Raw genomic sequence first — 21,362 nt, 5'->3', positions numbered from 1 at the left:
ATTTTCCAGAAAGTAGGAGAGAAAAGGGCCAACACCGATGACGTTTCATTTTATAATTTCCATGTTCATTCAAATATACTGAACAGCAAAAGAAACGGAAGTTTCGCAAAAAATCTGTTTCAGTGAAAGTAGGGTTGGGATCGGGAGATCATACAGAGAGCGGGTTCGGGTCGTGAGATTATACAGTGAGCAGACAGGGGATCGGGTCTGTTTCAGTGAAAGTGGGCTGGGGTCGTGAGACGATACTGCGAGCAGACAGGGGATCGGGTCTGTTTAAGTGAAAGTAGGTTGGGGTCGGGAGATTATACTGTGAACAGACAGGGAATCGGGTCTGTTTCAGTGAAAGTAGGTTGGCGTCGTGAGGTTATACTGTGAGCAGACAGGGAATCGGATCTGTTTCAGTGAAAGTAGGCTGGGGTCGTGAGATTATACTGTGTGCAGACAGGGTATCGGGTCTGTTTCAGTGAAAGTAGGTTGGGGTGGGGAGATTATACAGTGAGTAGGCTGGGGTCGGGAAATGATACTGTGAGCAGGCTGGGGATCGGGTCTGTTTCAGTGAAAGTAGGTTGAGGTCGGGAGATTATACTGTGAGCAGACAGGGAATCGGATCTGTTTCAGTGAAAGTAGGTTGGGGTGGGGAGATTATACAGTGAGTAGGCTGGGGTCGGGTGATGATACTGTGAGCAGGCTGGGGATCGGGTCTGTTTCAGTGAAAGTGGGCTGGGGTCGTGAGACGATACTGTGAACAGACAGGGAATCGGGTCTGTTTCAGTGAAAGTAGGTTGGCGTCGTGAGGTTATACTGTGAGCAGACAGGGAATCGGATCTGTTTCAGTGAAAGTAGGTTGGGGTCGTGAGATTATACTGTGAGCAGACAGGGTATCGGGTCTGTTTCAGTGAAAGTAGGCTGGGGTCGTGAGATTATACAGTGAGTAGGCTGGGGTCGGGAGATGATACTGTGAGCAGGCTGGGGATCGGGTCTGTTTCAGTGAAAGTGGGCTGGGGTCGTGAGATGATACAGTGAGCAGACAGGGGATCGGGTCTGTTTAAGTGAAAGTAGGTTGGGGTCGGGAGATGATACAGTGAGCAGACAGGGAATCGGGTCTGTTAAGTGAAAGGAGGTTTGGGTCGGGAGATGATACAGTGAGCAGACAGGGGATCGGGTTTGTTTCAGTGAAAGTAGGTTGGGGTCGTGAGATTATACTGTGAGCAGACAGGGAATCGGGTCTGTTTCAGTGAAAGTAGGTTGGGGTCGTGAGATTATACTGTGAGCAGACAGGGTATCGGGTCTGTTTCAGTGAAAGTAGGTTGGGGTGGGGAGATTATACAGTGAGTAGGCTGGGGTCGGGAGATGATACTGTGAGCAGGCTGGGGATCGGGTCTGTTTCAGTGAAAGTGGGCTGGGGTCGTGAGACGATACTGTGAGCAGACAGGGGATCAGGTCTGTTTCAGTGAAAGTAGGTTGGGGTGGGGAGACGATACAGTGAGCAGACAGGGGGATCGGGTCTGTTTCAGTGAAAGTAGGCTGGGTTCGTGAGATGATACTGTGAGCAGGCTGGGGATCGGGTCTGTTTCAGTGAAAGTAGGCTTGGGTCGTGAGATTATGCTGTGAGCAGACAGGGGATCGGGTGTGTTTCAGTGGAAGCAGGCTGGGGGCGGGAGATGATACAGTGAGCAGACAGGGGGAGCAGGTCTGTTTCAATGAAAGCAGGCTGGGGGCGGGAGATGCTACAGTGAGCAGACAGACTGAACCAGCGTTCGGCAGGTATAACAGCAAACATAACTAAGTGGAAAGGGTTAAAACAGAACCTGGAGTAATGAGATGTTTTAAGAAACATGGCCTCTTTCGGTTCTACATGACTGACATTGAGGCATTCGTGTGTTATTACTTCATGTGGGACGACACAGTTCAAAAGGAGTATGTTATTAGAGGGAACATCCATCTATCCATCCATCCACCTATCCAAGGTACATTTGATTACCCAGGTAGCAATGCATCAATGCTATCATACCCGTTACAAACATAACAAATCTGAAATATCAACTAAATGATAAAATATGAAACACTGACTGACTGACTGAGTTTAGTTTTGCGCCGCTTTTAGCAATATTCCAGCAATATCACGGCGGTAAATATGAAACACAAGAGGTATAAAGAAGCTACAATATATTTCCCCGACGAGGACACTGGTTGGCAGCCATACCTGGAGCATGCAGGGTCATATTAGCTTGTCACGTGACACAGCCCAGTGCAAGGCAAGAGACATCACGAATGAAGCTTAAACGGATCGTCATCGTGGTGAGTACAATCTGTAATTAGTACAATCTGCAATTAGTACAATCTGTAATTAGTATCCATTAACACAAGGTAGATTCCATGTTATAACAGTGACCTGTTGTTACAAAGGTTGACAGTCAGATGCATAATATACAGTCAAGTATACTGCTAGCTGAAAGTAGATCAGACTTGTCGTTCCCTCTCTTGGATTACAACCGGGCTGTATTTGATTTGACCAGGTGTTTAGTATCTAGGTCTCGGTGCCGAACGTGGACTGTCGTAACAATAGGAATAAGCATAGACTCACTCGATCTGTTGTTAACATGATACACGACACCCAACCTAACTATTGATCATGTATGTCTGTTATGGCTGGTTGATCGCCATGTCACGCTGACCTTCGTCACAGGTGCACAGCTACAGATTACTGCCCCATTGTGCACATTTGTTGCAGTATTTCAGTCGGACTTTGATTCATGACCAGTACTTCCTAGAAGTATCACCAGTATATAGGAACGGAGGTTTATCGGGACAAGGGTGGCAGCCAAAACCAGTGACCTTTTGGCAAATACCGGAAATGATCACTTCAGGGTCTATTAAGTTAACGCTTTAACACATCAGATGGCATACGACCCATCAGAACGTATTGTGAAATATACAACAAACAAATACGTGTGTGCCCTATTCCCCACCAACGAAACAAAGGAAACACAGTCCTTCCTAAACATCTGAATAGTAAATGTGAAACACGAACACAGGTTATAAACGTTTTTGTGTTTTCCCTACACCAAATGCATGTTATGCTATGCACACCAGGAAGTCATCTGATTTGCATACTAGAGTTTACATTATGTGAAGCACACAGAGTGAGTGAGTGAGTGAGTGAGTGAGTTCTGTTTTTCGCCGCATTTAGCAACATTCCAGCAGTATCACGGCGGGGAACACCAGGAATGGGATTCTTACAGCGTGGCCATGAGAGGAGTCGAACCCGGTCACTGTGACACGCATGTTAGAGGAATTGACCGTTGCATTATCGGAGCATCCCCGGGGCAGTAAAGACGATATAAGTAGCATCCTGCTGGCAAGTAGTTTTCTGCACCGCTTATAGTGCAAACAACATAGACTGATTACATTACATGATTAATCACAGGAAGTGAAACGTACAGGGTTTTACAATCGCATCATGTCAACAACTGGATACAGTAGCAATAGCTAGCAGGAGATTAGCTGGATTTGATAGTGTTATAAACCACTGATTCACCTGGAATTGAGTATGTTATCAACCTCTGATTCACCTGGATTTGGTCGTTATCAACCCCTGATTTACCTGGATTTGGTCGTTATCAACCCCTGATTTACCTGGATTTGGTCGTTATCAACCCCTGATTTACCTGGATTTGGTTGTTATCAACCTCTGATTTATCTGGATTTGGTTGTTATCAACCCCTGATTTACCTGGATTTGGTTGTTATCAACCCCTGATTTACCTGGATTTGGTCGTTATCAACCCCTGATTTATCTGGATTTGGTTGTTATCAACCCCTGGTTTACTTGGATTTGGTCGTTATCAACCCCTGGTGTACCTGGAGATTTGGTTGTTATCAACCTCTGATTTATCTGGATTTGGTCGTTATCAACCCCTGGTTTACTTGGATTTGGTCGTTATCAATCCCTGATATACCTGGATTTGGTTGTTATCAACCTCTGATTTATCTGGATTTGGTCGTTATAAACCCCTGATTTACCTGGATTTGGTCGTTATCAACCCCTGATTTACCTGGATTTGGTTGTGTTATTAACCTCTGATTTATCTGGATTTGCTTGTGTTATCAACCACCGATTCGCCTGGATTTTATTATCAACCACTGATTTACCTGGATTTGAGTGTGTTATCAACCACTGATTTACCTGGATTTGAGGGTGTTATCAACGTCCGGTTTACCTGGATTTGATTGTATCATCTACTACTTAATGTTTGGAATGGAGAGAGGGGATGGAGAGAGAGGATGGAGAAAGAGGAGGTCGTTGGAGTGACGGGAGGTGAACCTTGTAATTCGCACATGACTGCAAAGATCCGGGTTCGATGCAATACAATGGGGACAATCTGAAGCCCATTTCTGGCGTCCCCTTCCGCGAAATTACGGAAATATGGCTAAAAGCGTCGTAAAAGTATATTCACATCCTACACCACGTCGCTCATTCTATCAACCACTGGTAAACTGGTAGTTATTAGTGTTACCACCCATTGCTATACCTGAGTCGGCTGTTTGTTTCTGCCTCGAGTTGTCGATGTAGCACTCTTTTACCTGGCTAGTCCTTCAATCTTCCTGCTTAAGCATGGTGCATTAAACACTGACTTCTCAACTAGCTGTTCGCATAACATTATCTCTTAACTAGGTCAAATCGTTAAAAAACAATCTATCTCCCGCGTTCAGACATATCGCCTGACATGGCGGCAATGCAATGTCAGACATGTTTTGAGTGGGCTGATACGGTGAACAAAGCCACTTCGTTCTACAGGAATTTATAGACTCGTCCATAGGGATGAAAGGTTGCCATTCATCGACGAAAGGAACATAAATGAAACAAATCTGAATGATGTAAAGAGGGTTAGTGGTATGAATTATTTGTCTGAATAGTCTTCAGTGTTGATCCTGAACAATCCTGCTGGTAAACGATCTTGTCAGCTGAGTGAAACTAGCCGTGACCCCTGTACAGAGTGGGCTATACCCAGGCTGGATTCTCGAGGAATACGGTCGACACGGAAAAACCCAGCCGTCAGTATCGTGTCACAGATAGCGACACATTGTTGGCTTGACACGGGGCCTGTTTGACTGCGTGTCTTATAACTACTGTAGTTAGAGGCTTTCACCTGACTGTATGCTGGCTAAACAATAATGAGAGTTGGGTTTGAGAAGACAGCAGGATATGTTTAAGAGGTGTAGCTGTGAGTTGGGGGTAGTGTGCGTGCCTGCGTGCGTGCGTGCGCGTGTGCGTGTGCGTGTGCGTTCGAGGTATTGGCCGTTAATGGTGAAGCCTGGATCACTAGGTCAAGACAACTGCGGAATGCCTGTAATATTGTTGGATTGTGCATTACGTTTCTGATATATGTTATTTCTATACATGTGTAGTGAAAGTCGGGTTGAAATGATTGTATTTGTTTATGATATGAGATTTTGTAGAACTAGTATTGCCTTCATACTGTATCTGAATGGTTGGTCATCGTAGGTACGTCTGATATTTCAGCAATATTCCAGCTATTTGGCGGCGGTCTGTAACTAATTGAGTATGTACAAGACAATCCTGTGATCAACAGCATGAGCATCGTTATACACAATTGGGATACAATGACATGTGTCAACTAGGTCCCCGAGCCTGACCTACCCATTCCGTTAGTCGCCTCTTACGTGATTCAGTGCGTTTGGTTTAACGTCACTGTTAGCAACATTCCAGCAATGTCACGGCGGGGAACACCAGCAATGGGCTTCACATAATGTTCCTATGTGGGGAATCAAATCCGGGTCTTCGTTGGAACGAGCGAACGCCTTAACCATTAGGACCCACCGCCCGCCTTAAGAACATAATGGGTAACTGAAGATCAATTTTAACCTGGATCTTCATGGTTTCATCGTAGTAAACTCCCATAAATGGTGACAATAGGGCCATGTGCTTGATACAGAGCAACATCACAAATGTGCAGTCATCTGTCAATCTAATATGACAATACATAATGTTATCTTGTGTCGCTCGTCGCTATGTGGCTGATCCAACGCAAAACTTTACCTCACTCTCTCTTGTGATGAATGTAAGGCAAAATCTGTTTGTTTTTGACGGATAAACGCCTTCTAAATTGGTTTTATCTCAAGGTTGTATAGCTGGGGTTTTTTCTGGAACATGAATATTCTAACTTCTTTGAGACCCACTTAGAAGTAGGTGTACTAGGTAATGGTAAGCTCTATCAGGGGACTATTTAACTGTTATAGATTCGATCGACGTTTCGTTGTAGGCTTTAGCACACTTATTAAGTAAGTGGTAATGTATTTGAAGCTTTGGTTCACAGAACTGAAAGCGCCGTTTGAAACAAATCACTTCGTGTCATCTGGTCATGTAAATCGTGAAGTTAATGAACTATGCAGTTTCTTTAAAACAAGCAGTTTGAGGTTACAAGTGCTGGATGTGGTTGTTTTGCATGTGTTTCTTTCAGGTGGGAAGGTGTTGATTTAAGATACATATGGTTTTCTTACGGGTATGTTTGCTTAAGGTTAGCAGGAGCGGGTTTGTGCTTGGACAGTGTGGATTGAGATGGGCCTGTTCAGGAGGTGAAGGAGGCGTGACGTTGGCGGGTGCGACGTGATTTCGGGGGGGGGGTGAGTTAACGTATGCCATGGAATGACACTTGTGATTCGACTGCCCCAACTTGTTGACAGAATTGTTTAACATATGAGCATTCATGTCGACAATCTCAGCGAGTGTTGAGGTTTGGTCATAGCACTGCAGCACTGGTTTTGTTGTTATTGTTGTTTTAGTGAGTTGACGGCGACGTTCTACCTGCAGCCTATATACCTGGAGGTTGCCGTGAACTCAAATCGTCTCTCACTCATACTGACAGGTTCCACTACACTAAATCAGAATCGTCATACCAAAAGACGTTAAAATATGGTACTTGTTGGTCCCTACCTGGCGTACGGCATTAATGGGTACATCAAGGACTGGTCGGTTCGGAGTCAGTATAATGTGTCTGAGTGGGATATCCATACTTCACTGCGGCATGGTATCTCAGTGGGCTAGCACTATAAAACCGACTTCAGTCTGGGCTAGTACAAGCAGCCGCACCTACACATACACACGCATGCACGTCGTCCTCCCTGAGCGACATGTGGCAGCTGTGATTGGATGAAATAGTGTAAGATGTTTTTACGGTTTTTAAAAGCTCATCCATCCAGTAATTAAAACTGACGACAATTTTAAATATGTAGTTCTGCTCTGTAATTTCCATTATCATGACTTATGCTCAATGAGTGTACACATATTCTCAGGTAGGTGAAATCTGCTGCGGAACTGGTGTTGATCATTCTTTTTAAAAAACATAACGTTACTATAGAAGTCTATGGGAACACATTTGTTGTTGTCTAACCTGTAACAATGGTAAACACAACGCAAAAGTCCTCAGATACCCCGCAGTTCTCTGAACAGAGTGATGTCCCTTGGACAGAGGGATGCTCCATCCGGGTCTCTGTGTTTACCAGTTCGACACCCGAGTTTGTAGGTGTGCTAGGCAGCAGAGAGGCCTACAGTACTTGGGGCTTTAAGTTTTACAAACTGTCATATAAAAGGAATGGTGTTAAGAAATCACGTCTAGATTCAGTAATGAAAGGGGTTCAGGGATTTATTGTCTGGGAGGTGATGATCCCTCACACTGTATCTGGTGACAAAACCCTTAAACATTGCGTACATGATAATTCACTAACTAACAAGAGTGAGTGAGTTCAGTTTTACGCCGCTTTTAACAATATTCCAGCTATATCACGGCGGAGGACACCGTGATCCCTACACAATTAGGCCCGCGTTTCACAAAATTGCCTCCCTATAAATTTAAACAGGTCGTAGACCATACGACCTTGTTTACGACCACTCTTCCGACCTCCTTTACGACCGTTTCACAAAGACGTCATATCCATGTCGTACGACGCGGTCCTAAATCCATGTCGTACATTGTATAAGAGCTACTTTGTTGCATAGCAACGCATAATCGAGACCGAACGGGCACCTGCTTATCTTGTTATTCCCAAAGTATTTCAAAATAGAAATACAGTTTGAATAATAATACAACTGTTATGTTTTTAATTCAATTTACAGGTTATCTCATCGTAAAAAAATATCAATAAATGAATTATTTGGATTTTCCATTGAAAATTACAAGATAAAATGTATAAATCATTTCCATTAATATTATCAGTTTTACTTATAAGGTTTGAATTAAGTCGCTGTCCATTAACTTGTTCATATGAAACTGCAATATTAGTCCCAATGTATTGAATATTGCACACTATAGGACCTAAAGTCAATGTTGCAGTTATGGCTACGCTTGATCTACTAACACTTGTGTAAAGGTTTAAAATATGGTGTGATACTCTAAATGTGTCAATTTCTTTTGTAACTTTTATTCAAACCATCAAAAACTTTCAAAGAATATAAACGTATACCCTATATCCACGTATGATATGATATTGAACAAGGCTAAATGTAGGTACTGAAATTGGTTTCATGAAAAAATATCTGAATGATACGCAAAATATACATCATAGTACTGAAAGTGTAATCAGAAGGATAGGACGATTGTGTTTACTTTTTTTTCATCCGACCTTCACCTCAAAGATATTGCCTAATATGTAGTACTACAACAATGTTGACGTGTGACATCACAACCGATGACCGATTTCTTACAAAATGGCGGCTCCGCTGACAAGGGTACACAGGATTTTGCGAGGACTCTTATTCCCTTGATTCAGGGATCGTTTGTACATAAATATGAAATGTAAGTAATCAGAGTGACTCTGACTATCTGTGTATTGTTATAAGTTTTCTTTGTAAGTAAGAGAAGAAGCCAGAAATGCTGATAATTACCGTTGTCATTCTGCGTGATTTTGCGTCTGTTATGGCGTCACGCTGCACGGAAACTTTGACAATTTCTTATGAAGTATCAAATCATTGCATTGTATCTATTTTTAATTTCCTCTTTCTTGCTATGATCGATACTCTTTCCATACATATTCTAAAGGTATTGAGCCATTGCAAGCAATGAATAGCCGGCTGCTACGCAGTATTAATCGGAATTTTTCTTTGTTTACATTTCAAACTACAGTAGCGCAGTCTTCCGAGCACAGCGTTTGTTTTCACACCCAATATCCAGTTGGTATTGGTAACAAAGACCAACTGTGATTTGATTTTAAAATGTATGGGGAATTCAGTGATGCATTTGTCGCAGCTGACTATGAAATATACGTGATGTACAACTCAATACCGGCCTTTGCGAGACGTGATTTTGTAAACACTATCCAATATGGCGGAAAGCGCACTTCGGCGTTCGTGTAAATATATTTTCGAAAACATCCAAACCGATTCTAGGTTCATCGGCAGCGTTTCAGATTATCATTAGTGATATCATGAAAAACTGATTTCAGTGATCATTAATATGTTATTTTTGAAATTCAGTACTCCCAGTAATTATCCGATTTTCACATTTGAAAACATACTGTCTACACTGTACAGCAAATAATGCTGTGAATCGTGATTTCGTATTGTGTATAAAATGGCGACATTTACGATGAAGCCTATTTTGAAAGGTTATTTAAGCACTTTAGCTTTGTCTGAGATTTTAGTGGATGGTATCAAGAAACAGGGAATTTCCCGCAGAATACAAAACTTTGAAGTATATTTGTGTGCGTGACATATTATAGAATTTTATTGGACTTCAAAGTGAGGGTTGAAGAGGAAGGACACATGTCCCTGTGGCACCCAGGGTTTTTTAATCAAGTCCAGATACGGCCAGAGCACTAGCGGTGTCGCGGAGTATTCTTGACACACTAGCTCGGGATACTCCATGGAGATCCCCGATTTCACTGAGGAAAACCCCTTTTGCCAAATACCTCTGTGTACACAACACTTGCAGGGAGGTCGGAATAGCATGTGAACGCCTTGTAGGTTTGTTCAGTTGGGGCTCTAACTTTCTGCATAGTTAGAAAACAACATGAATGTCGAGCACGTTCGACCTGTCTCAAAATTTCTCAGGTCTTCTTTGTTAGTTCCCGGCTCCCTTTGCGCGCGCTAACGTTCGACAAAGCTAGGAGCCGGTATAGGCTGCCATTTAAAACGCTCTGCTCGTTTATTTGACGTCACATCCGGATTGGTCAATCTGGATTCCGTCGCGATGAAAGATCTGGGAATCATAAGACTTGAAAAGTGAACGTTGTGCGAGAATTGCGCTTACGTGGTCCTGGATCTGCGTATGGCTATAAAATTACATAGAAATGTAGAATATTAAATTTCCTATCCGTTGGTATTAAATATAAGTGCACCTACCTCGGCGGTTTGAGAAATAGACACTGTTAAATGTTGTCCAAATCTTTGTTATGCGTTAAAAAGCAGTAAATATCTCCGCTTTTGATTGTGTATTGATGAAAGCACTGTGCTACGAATTTTTTAATTTGGCATCGTTACGGAAAGTGTGAGCGAAGAAAATACAGCCTGATATCTGAACGACATAAGTATATATGAAATGGGTGTGTGTGCTTATGCATAACGTTATACGCTCAATCTTAAAATGACTCGCAATAAATGTCGAAAAAGGATTTTGTTCTATGACGTCAAACGACGACAGAGAGGCCATACACGTATAAAGATAAGGGGTCATAACTCCCACATGCTTAACACTAGGTCAATGTAACTCAGAATACTTGGAGAGAATTTGTTGTGGATATGGACGCTATATTTTCGTTATGGTTTGTTCACCATGAACCAAACTATACAAGTACAAAGTTCCACAATGTGAGCGGATATGTTTTGATAGTTGCACAATTCATAAGAAAATATGACAAAGTACTACATGAGAAAGCATGTAATAGCGATTTGGATGGCCCTATCTGATAATATATAATTTAGTTCTTACATTCCCATATTCTCCTGTTAGTGTAGATGTATTTTGACTAAGTTTGCATCATTATTAATAGAGTACTAGCCATATCTTCAAATGTAATGAAATTACTGAAAATAATACCACTGGATGCGGAAGTATTTTGTGACGCAGTTTCATAGGATCTGAAAAGTGAACGTTGCATTGGATCTACGGTCCTCCGACTATAACATTATGTTCAGATGTAGAATACATTTAGATCTGCTGACACTTGTCTAAAGGTACGAGGTTTTGTATACAACACCAACATTGTCAATTTCCTATTAAAAGTATGTTCAAACCAACTAATTATCAAACGTTCATAAATCTATAAACTACACAGTGTAAGATCTGAATTGTGATGATTTGTTTACATTTTAAACAAGTAGAGTTTGCTCCGCCTTCGTTTTCACACCTTATCTATATTGCTCAATTTCATATAACCACTTTGTATTGATGACAAGACCATATTGGCTTAAAAAGCCTACCCATGTTGATTTAATATTTGGTGAAAATTGATGAACAAAGAGTTTGCCGCGGTGTTGATGCATCGCATCAAAAGTTTTCTTGTTGCTGTACTAAAGTGTCTTCAGGACACATTCAGCATTTTCTAAGTGAATAATTCAATACTTATATATCGCCACAAAATATTATAAATTCATTTTCCGCCTTACTACTGATTTTGTGCCAGTGTTGGCACACCTACCCACTCTAAGACACACATACCTTTCTAACGTCATCCGCGAGGAAAGTTTAGAATATTTGCAATACGAGATTTAATTTGTATGCGTGGCTCGACCGATGTCCACATGTATAAATTACCTGCATATTTGTGTCGTTCATACATCAGAGATGATTTTATTCGCTCACAGTTTTCTGACAAGCTTATAATAAAAAACTTTGTCGCATAGGGAAATTAGGGTGTGCATTTAAAAGCGACGATCCTTTCACGCAAATAAAACGAATATTTACGTTTACTATTATTTTTCGTGAATATTGATATCAAATATGTACAATAACAGAAAGTAAGATTTTGAAAAAGAAGTTTCCAGAAAATAAGAACAATTTATATTTTCAAAGGTCTTTCAAGCGCCTGCATGACCGATTTTTGAAAACGATACAAAATGTGTTTTGGACGTCTTCCGATGAAGGACAGCGCGGCCGTCTAAAAATAGCAACCAATGGAAAATGACATAACATTGTCAATGTTGGCTTTTCGTAGGCCTTCTCAGCCATCGTCTCTTTGGCCTGTACCGGCTCGTATATTGCGATATGCGAGACGGGGCGAATGGGGATAATATATATCACTGCATCGTGATAGTGAGTATACAAAATATTTATATCATATCATCATGTAGATGATGTTACAGCAGGTAAGACATGACAGATGTCATTAAAATGAGAAAGTAGCAATAAAAATAAAATGATAATATTTTTAATTAAAATGATAAACCAACTGTATAAAAAAAATGTTAAAGTAGCTATATTCTTAAAATGATAAACTAACTAAATACCATATCCTAGTCTACCAACCATGGCAGTTGAATACATCTGTTTTACTTTGCAGCTCCAGCTACCCGAGCCATGATAATCATCAGCCTTATTCTGTTGATAGTCTGTGAGTATTAGAGGAAGTGGCTGAGTTTGGTAGTCACAAACCGTTAACGCCGGTTGTAGCAATATGCCGACAATATCACGTCCGGGGACACGCTGGGCTGCTGAAGGGTATGAATGAATGAGATGCATGAGTGAGGCAGCAGGAGTAATGTTCTTGAATGTAATATTCCAGCAATGGTACAACAGGGACACCAGATATGGGCTTCACACATTGTATCACATGAATCTAGATGCAACACAAAGTCAGCCGCCTAACCCACCACTTTAGGTGCCTGACTCTGAGGGTGTGCGTTCGAATCCCGGATGGGGCTCAACTTAAAAAAGTACTAGAATTTGTACTTCACTAAGAAAGTTTAATCCCAAATATAACATATGTTGCATTTGACCACTTTCTAAATGGTATTGTGTAATCACGAACCTAGAACTTTGGTGTGAGGAACGAAAGTTTGAAACACTAGGATACCCCAACGCACTGAATACTTTAAACCCGTCTCATATAAACAATGTGATGGCATGCAGGCACATATGCAGAAACGACATGTGGCGACCCGTCAAGACCCTGGTTAAAATTGATCGTCAGCAACCTATGCTTGTCGAAGGAGACCGACTAACGGGATCGGGTAGTCAGGCTCACTGACGTGGCTGTCACATGTCATCTTACCAGTTGTGTTTGCAGCTGCTCGCTGGATTGTTTGGTCCAGACTTGATTATATACAGACCGCCGCCATATAGCTGGAACATTACTGGGTGTGGTGTTAAACAACAAGAAAACACAAGTGCAATGTTCCACAGTTTTGATCTTGCTGCACATATTTCGTGTGTTGTTTTTATTGGCCTGTAAGGATTAGACATGATAGTAGACATAATATAAGACCATCCGGTTTGCCTTCACTGAAGATGTCTTGAATTTCTTCTTGACTTGTCTTGTTTTGCACTATTTTAGCGTTTGAAACATACGGCCAGATAAACTGTGACTGGGGGAAGTATGGAGAAGCCTGCAGCAAAGTCTGCCCTCAATCCTGTATGCCAGACCCCAACAGGCAGCTCATCCACTGCCATAAGGACACAGGGAGGTGTTCTGAAGGCTGTGTTCCTGGCTGGTTTGAAGATCTCTGTGACAAAGCCTGCAGCAAGAACTGCGCGGGAAACATCTGTAATCGTCAAACTGGCATGTGCACGCATGGATGTAGTGGGAACTACACAGGAGACTTTTGCAACACTCCTCTAGGTTTGTAACCAATCTGATTTACAATTTAATTTTTAATGTATCTACACAAAACCGTTGATTTTGTATCTAACCAAACAGAATAGCGACGATCCTTTCTTTGAAGAAGTAAAACCCATTGCAATTTAGACAAAATATGCTTTTGGATGTGTTCTGTTGCAATATTAATCAGCATCAATACCAATGTGTAAAACCTTACTGATTTGTCACATCTTAACATAACGTTTCGCTTTAGAACTGGTCTTAAGCATCCTGTGCTTGTCGAAATAACCTACAAAAGGATATCGTTTATGGATATAACCGTGTCCCTAGTGTGAATATCGATGCTCAAGCTATCAATCTCTGTTTGTCTGGTCCAGACACGATTGTTTACATAGAGATGGACAAAAACACAGCGCCGCATTACAAAGAATGTCAGATCTTCAGTAATATCATCTCAACAAATATGTAGTTTTGGATCAGATCTTAGACGAATGTGTATCCACATTGTATATTTACACCCGTTGTATCCACATTGTATGTTTACACCCGTTGTATCCACATTGTATCCTTACACCCGTTGTATCTTTCGGGATGGAAGTTGATCAGACGAGGCATCGCTACAATCAACCAAATGTAAAATGGCGATGAAGTCGAAACTTTATGTGGGATGTTTGATTAGAATAACCATGGTATTTTCCCCCAGTTGGTATTATATCAGTTATAATTATATTTATGTGAAAGTATCTCTTTGAACTCCTGTAGTTTTCAAATGATCAGAAATCAAACTACAAAGTAAATAAGGTCGTAAGGTGTGGAATATATGTTTAGAAAATAAAGTTGGCTTCATCTGTGTTTCCGCAGGCACGTCAGCGCCACCTTCCGGGGAAGTCACCACACGTGCGTACAGAGCAGTCAGAAACCTGGATGAAAACAATAAAACCATTTTCTCCGCAAAGATCTGAGTTAGGATTGGTCACCGGCAAAGCATGGTTGCCGTAAGGCCGTTAGATCGGGTGGCCAGAGTCGGTTGACACATGTCATCGTGTCCCAAATTCCGTAGACCGATCGTGATGATGTTGAATTTTCTAAACCTCCAATGACGTCACTCTTATTGTCTCGCCAGGTTCTGCTTTTACCGACTAAACAAACCTCAACGGGATTCATATAACATTGACTTGCTATCACTAAATACGGTTGTAAAATATCACATTATTGAAGACTTCCAATAAATAGTGCCGATGCCTTGTTTCGAACCTGCGACCCTTCACTTATTAGTTTGGCAGTTTTATCCACTGAGCTACGAATGATCGGTGTGAAGAATGAGATTGTTTGTCAGTATAAACAGTGTGCTCCTCACAAGACGGAAAGTGAGGGCAGCGCACGTGCAGGACACGGGTAGCACGGTCAGACCGCGCGCATTTCGCATCCCAGTTGATTTCATTAGTAATTATCGAATATTCAAAATTATATCTAAAGTATGTCTTCGGACGGTTCATAAGTTGGATGAAAACCTCGGAGTCGGGTTTGATCCTTCACGTCTGAAGCACACTGCATTGTTCTCACAGGTTGCCGCTATGTTGCTGGAATATAGCGGAATGTGGCTTTAAACAACAAACAAAATGAAAAGAAAAATACATAAAAACGTGTTTGAAATTGCTAAATCGTTCTTATTCGTCTCACAAAAGTATTTGTTACTGTACTTTGCAACAGATACGTCGACGACAATACCGCCTGCGTCAACCCCCACAGAAACCCCGAACCTGGCTGCCATCCTTGTCCCTGTATTCCTCCTCTTGGTTGTCATCGCTGTGGTGGTGTTCATACTGTAAGTGTATATCTGACACAGGAAGTCTCACTTACACATCACAGATAGATGTACATATTAGACTTACCCTAAACAGAGACCGCATCGGGATGATATGCTACCTGGCATCATCTTGTACCTTGCTTCACCTAGCATCATTTAGCCTTACCTAGCATTATGTGGCAACATCTTGTACCTTGCTTCACCTAGCATCATTTAGCTTTACCTAGCAATATGAGGCATCATCTTGAACCACAAGGCATCAACTGTCATCCCGTGTCAACATCTGATATCCGTTTCATGGATGTTTTTGTTCCAATTCAATTGTTCTCTGACAAACTAAGACATATAGTTGATGATACTATTCCTAAGTCCTCTGTAAACCCACACATACGTAAGCCATGGTTTAATGACGAATGCAAACAGGCTAGGAAAAGTAGGAAGAAAGCCGAGAAATATTTTCGCAGCCATCCTACAGTACATAACTTAAATAATGTAAAAATCAGTTATGCTAAGGCTCGCCGAATGTTCAAGCACATTAAGCGTCATACTTGGAAAAATACGTTTCCAAAATAAATTCCCGTACTCCTATGTCAAGGGTATGGAATATGATCCAAAAAATCAAAGGCAAGGGTTCCAAATCTAGTGGTATTCAGCATCTCAAAGATGATACTGACATACTAACTGAAAAATCTGATATTGCAAACATGTTAGGTGAAACTTTGGCTAAACATTCGTCCTCCTCAAATTATAATCCAAAATTTCAGGTTTATCAAACACAACAAGAAAAGAAAACAATAAATTTTCAATCTGATAATGGTGAAGATTATAATGAGGTATTTTCACTACAAGAACTTCACACTGCTTTATCACAAGCTCATGATACTGCAACAGGACCTGATAATATGCACTACCAACTCTTAAAACACTTGCCTGAATCTTGTCTTGAAACTTTACTAAACATTTTTGACCATATTTGGACAGCGGAAAATTTTCCTCCTTCATGGCGAAACGCCATAGTTGTTCCTATCCCAAAGCCTGGCAGGGATCATACAGATCCATATAATTATCAACCTATTTCCTTAACTAGCTGTGTTTGTAAAACCATGGAGCGAATGGTCAATAATCGCTTAGTTTGGTTTTTAGAAACCAACAATCAAATCACTGATATACAATGTGGTTTCCGTAGAGACCGAGGTACTGTTGACCACTTGGTTCGTTTGGAATCATTTGTTATAAATTATTTTATTAAAAAACAACATGCTGTATCCATCTTTTTTGATCTGGAAAAAGCTTATGACACCACTTGGAAGCATGGTATTTTAAAAGATTTACAAGCTTTTAGGTTGAGAGGTCGCTTGCCTCAATTTATAACTAATTTTTTATCCGACAGACAGTTTCAAGTTCGTGTGGGATCAACCTTGTCAGACTTCTTTAATCAAGACCAAGGTGTTCCACAGGGCAGTATTTTGTCTGTGACTTTATTTAGCATTAAGATAAATAGCCTTTCAAAGGTTTTAAGTGATTCAGTTGATGGATCACTATTTGTGGATGATTTTAATGTTTCTTGTAGAGGTAGAAATATGCATACAATAGAGAGACAATTACAACTTTGTCTCAATAAAATCGACAAATGGTCACTTAAATTTTCTATAGCAAAAACTAATTGTATACATTTCTGCAGAAAATATAAACCGCATAAAGATCCAGAATTATTTTTAAATGGCACCCCTATCAAAGTGTAAAGGAGGCCAAGTTCTTGGGTCTTATTTTCGACTCACATTCAACTTTTCTGCCACACATTAAATCTCTTAAAGCCAAATGCCTAAAGGCACTTGATCTGTTAAAAGTCGTTTCAAATTGTAAGTGGGGTGGGGATCAAACTACCCTACTGCACCTATAAAGATCTCTCATCCGGTCGAAACTTGATTACAGCTGCATCGCTTATGGTGGAGCCTGTAAAAGCAATCTCAAAATACTTGATTCAATTCATCACCAGGGTCTAAGACTTTGTCTTGGGTCTTTCACAACTTCTCCTATTGACAGTCTGTACGTTGAGGCTGATGAGCCTTCTCTAACGCCGTATAAAATTATCCTTACAGTATATAACCAAATTATATTCTCACGAGTCTAACCCTGCATTTCACTGTGTTTTTAATCCTCTTTATGAGGATCTATACAATAAAAGGTCTTCTCTTGTTCCGCCTCTGGGACTAAGAGTCAAACCTTTCATTTCTGCTGCTGGTATTGAGCTAGACAATATATCTTCTTCCCGTCTGTTTTCTTCTCCTCCTTGGCAGTTAGTTACACCAGAAGTTGACCTAACACTAACAACATTTAAAAAATCGGAAACAAATGAATTACACTATAATCAAGAATATAATCAATTAAAAAATAAACATAATACGTACAAATCCTTATTTACGGATGGGTCCAAGGATGGTGGCGCGGTTGCTTGTGCCACTGTCATTGGATCCAGAACAATATCTTCTCGATTACCAAATAACAGTTCTATTTTCACAGCGGAAGCTCACGCTATATTAACAGCTCTTAGATATATCAATAACCACCGTAAATATAAACAATACATCATCTTTTCTGATTCGCTTTCGTGTCTTCAGGCTATTAAAAATATTTCTTGTTAACATCCACTTTTATTAGAAATTATTGAATTGTATAATGAGCTTGCTACTGGCCAATGCGACATCGTCTTTTGTTGGTTACCCAGCCACGTTGGCATTTCTGGGAATACTATGGCTGATCTTGCTGCTAAGGCAGCACTCAACAAATCTGTGACACCACTTCTTATTCCATACTCTGATTACAAAGCTAGCATTAGAACTTACATCCGTGATCTGATGCAGAAGAAGTGGGACACCCAAGTAGGTATTAACAAATTACATGAAATAAAACCTTATATTGGTTACACTCACTTGGGTTGTCAGTCCAGATTTGAGGAGGTCATTATGCGACGATGTCGCATTGGCCATACAAGGTATACTCACAAATACTTGTTGAAAGGTGAAGATCCTCCGTTTTGTATCCCTTGTGATGAGAGAGTCACAGTCAAGCATCTCCTGCTTGACTGTGTCGAATTCTCCATCATAAGGGATAACTATTTCAATGTTAAAACTGTTAAGGATCTTTTTAACACTGTTCATGTTCATTTAATTCTTGGTTTTTAAAAGAAATTGATTTGATTAATGAATTTTGATTAATATGTTCTGTAGATAGATGTATTTTAAAGATACGTAGTTTAGATTAGCAACTTAGATTGTCAGTGGCTGTACCCTCAAAGGGGTTAAAGTACTGTAAAATTATTGTCCTCCGGAGAGGGTACGTAAGTCCCAATACATTCGAAGTGGATTTAAACCTACTACCATTTTAATCGTAGAATATCTGTTCGTTTAATTTGTGGCTAGATTTTCTAAAATTGCTAATAGCTGAAGGGATGGTGTAAATCCAGCTAGGGTCCATGCAGGAAGCAAAAGTACTGTAAGTCCCCATGGTCTCTAGTAAGGTGATCTCCCCTCAGCTGTTGGCGGTATATAGCCTATTTTTATATTGTGTTGTCAACTATAATTCAAATATTTTAGATTTAATTACTAGTTTTACATGTCTAACTGTGATATTCTAGTTGTTTTACTGTCCTCCGTAGGCAGGTTTTTATGATATAGATGTATTTCGTTTCAATATCAAATGATCTCGTCACGATATGGCTGAAATATTGCCGATGTGACGTTAAATTTTGACTCACTCACTCACTCACTGATATCCGTTCAGGATGTTAGAAGGTACCACATTACAATATGACACTACCCTGTTGTTTTTTGTCAGTTTAAGTCAGGTGGCCGAGGCGGACTGATGTACTGACCGGCACAGTTTAGAGAGTAGACGTCACAAATGTGACGACAGTTGGATATTGAGCAACTGTATGTTCTATATGTACATCAGTAACTACCCATACTTACATGTTACGACAGTTGGATATTGAGCAAGTGTATGTTCTATATGTACATCAGTAACTACCCATACTTACATGTGACGACAGTTGGATATTGAGCAACTGTATGTTCTATATGTACATCAGTAACTACCCATACTTACATGTGACGACAGTTGGATATTGAGCAACTGTATGTTCTATAGGTACACCAGTAACTACCTATACTTACATGTGACGACAGTTGGATATTGAGCAAATGTATGTTTTAAATGTACATCAGTAACTACCTATACTTACATGTGACGACAGTTGGATATTGAGCAACTGTATGTTCTATATGTACACCAGTAACTACCCATACTTACATGTGACGACAGTTGGATATTGAGCAACTGTATGTTCTATAGGTACATCAGTAACTACCTATACTTACATGTGACGACAGTTGGATATTGAGCTACTGTATGTTCTATATGTACATCAGTAACTACCTATACTTACATGTGACGACAGTTGGATATTGAGCAACTGTATGTTCTATAGGTACATCAGTAACTACCTATACTTACATGTGACGACAGTTGGATATTGAGCAACTGTATGTTCTATAGGTACATCAGTAACTACCTATACTTACATGTGACGACAGTTGGATATTGAGCAACTGTATGTTCTATATGTACATCAGTAACTACCTATACTTACATGTGACGACAGTTGGATATTGAGCAACTGTATGTTCTATAGGTACATCAGTAACTACCTATACTTACATGTGACGACAGTTGGATATTGAGCAACTGTATGTTCTATATGTACATCAGTAACTACCTATACTTACATGTGACGACAGTTGGATATTGAGCAACTGTATGTTCTATATGTACATCAGTAACTACCCATACTTACATGTGACGACAGTTGGATATTGAGCAACTGTATGTTCTATAGGTACATCAGTAACTACCTATACTTACATGTGACGACAGTTGGATATTGAGCAACTGTATGTTCTATATGTACATCAGTAACTACCTATACTTACATGTGACGACAGTTGGATATTGAGCAACTGTATGTTCTATATGTACATCAGTAACTACCCATACTTACATGTGACGACAGTTGGATATTGAGCAACTGTATGTTCTATAGGTACATCAGTAACTACCTATACTTACATGTGACGACAGTTGGATATTGAGCTACTGTATGTTCTATATGTACATCAGTAACTACCTATACTTACATGTGACGACAGTTGGATATTGAGCAACTGTATGTTCTATAGGTACATCAGTAACTACCCATACTTACATGTGACGACAGTTGGATATTGAGCAACTGTATGTTCTATATGTACATCAGTAACTACCTATACTTACATGTGACGACAGTTGGATATTGAGCAACTGTATGTTCTATATGTACATCAGTAACTACCTATACTTACATGTGACGACAGTTGGATATTGAGCAACTGTATGTTCTATAGGTACATCAGTAACTACCCATACTTACATGTGACGACAGTTGGATATTGAGCAACTGTATCTTCTATATGTACATCAGTAACTACCTATACTTACATGTGACGACAGTTGGATATTGAGCAACTGTATCTTCTATATGTACATCAGTAACTATCTATACTTACATATAACGACAGTTGGATATTGAGCCAATGTATGTTCTATATGTACATCAGTAACTACCCATACTTACATGTGACGACAGTTGGATATTGAGCTACTGTTTGTTCTATATGTACACCAGTAACTACCCATACTTACATGTGAGTACAGTTGGATATTGAGCAACTGTATGTTCTATAGGTACACCA

At 40.3% G+C, this 21,362-nt stretch overlaps 1 protein-coding gene across 9 annotated transcripts in view; it reads left to right on the top strand.

Annotated features, from left to right (window-relative positions):
- Nucleotides 1–2,144: 2,144 nt before the first annotated feature.
- LOC124256589 overlaps nt 2,145–21,362 on the top strand; it is a 34,670-nt gene continuing 15,452 nt past the window's right edge. For 6 of the 9 annotated variants that reach the window (XM_046690564.1, XM_046690563.1, XM_046690561.1 and 3 more), the window contains exons 1-5: nt 2,146–2,298; nt 12,513–12,563; nt 13,506–13,790; nt 14,631–14,666; nt 15,480–15,594. In XM_046690564.1, the coding sequence (XP_046546520.1) occupies nt 12,530–12,563; nt 13,506–13,790; nt 14,631–14,666; nt 15,480–15,594 (470 nt within the window). In that variant the 5' untranslated portion in view covers nt 2,146–2,298; nt 12,513–12,529. Of the gene's footprint in view, nt 2,299–12,512; nt 12,564–13,505; nt 13,791–14,630; nt 14,667–15,479; nt 15,595–21,362 lie in introns of all 9 variants that reach the window. The other 3 variants (XM_046690565.1, XM_046690560.1, XM_046690566.1) reach the window with 2 other exon arrangements.

The sequence above is a fragment of the Haliotis rubra genome, unplaced genomic scaffold, assembly GCF_003918875.1.
Source record: "Haliotis rubra isolate DU_JTF1 unplaced genomic scaffold, ASM391887v1 Scf630, whole genome shotgun sequence".
Lineage (NCBI taxonomy): Eukaryota > Metazoa > Mollusca > Gastropoda > Lepetellida > Haliotidae > Haliotis > Haliotis rubra.
This window is presented reverse-complemented; position numbering and strand designations above follow the sequence as displayed.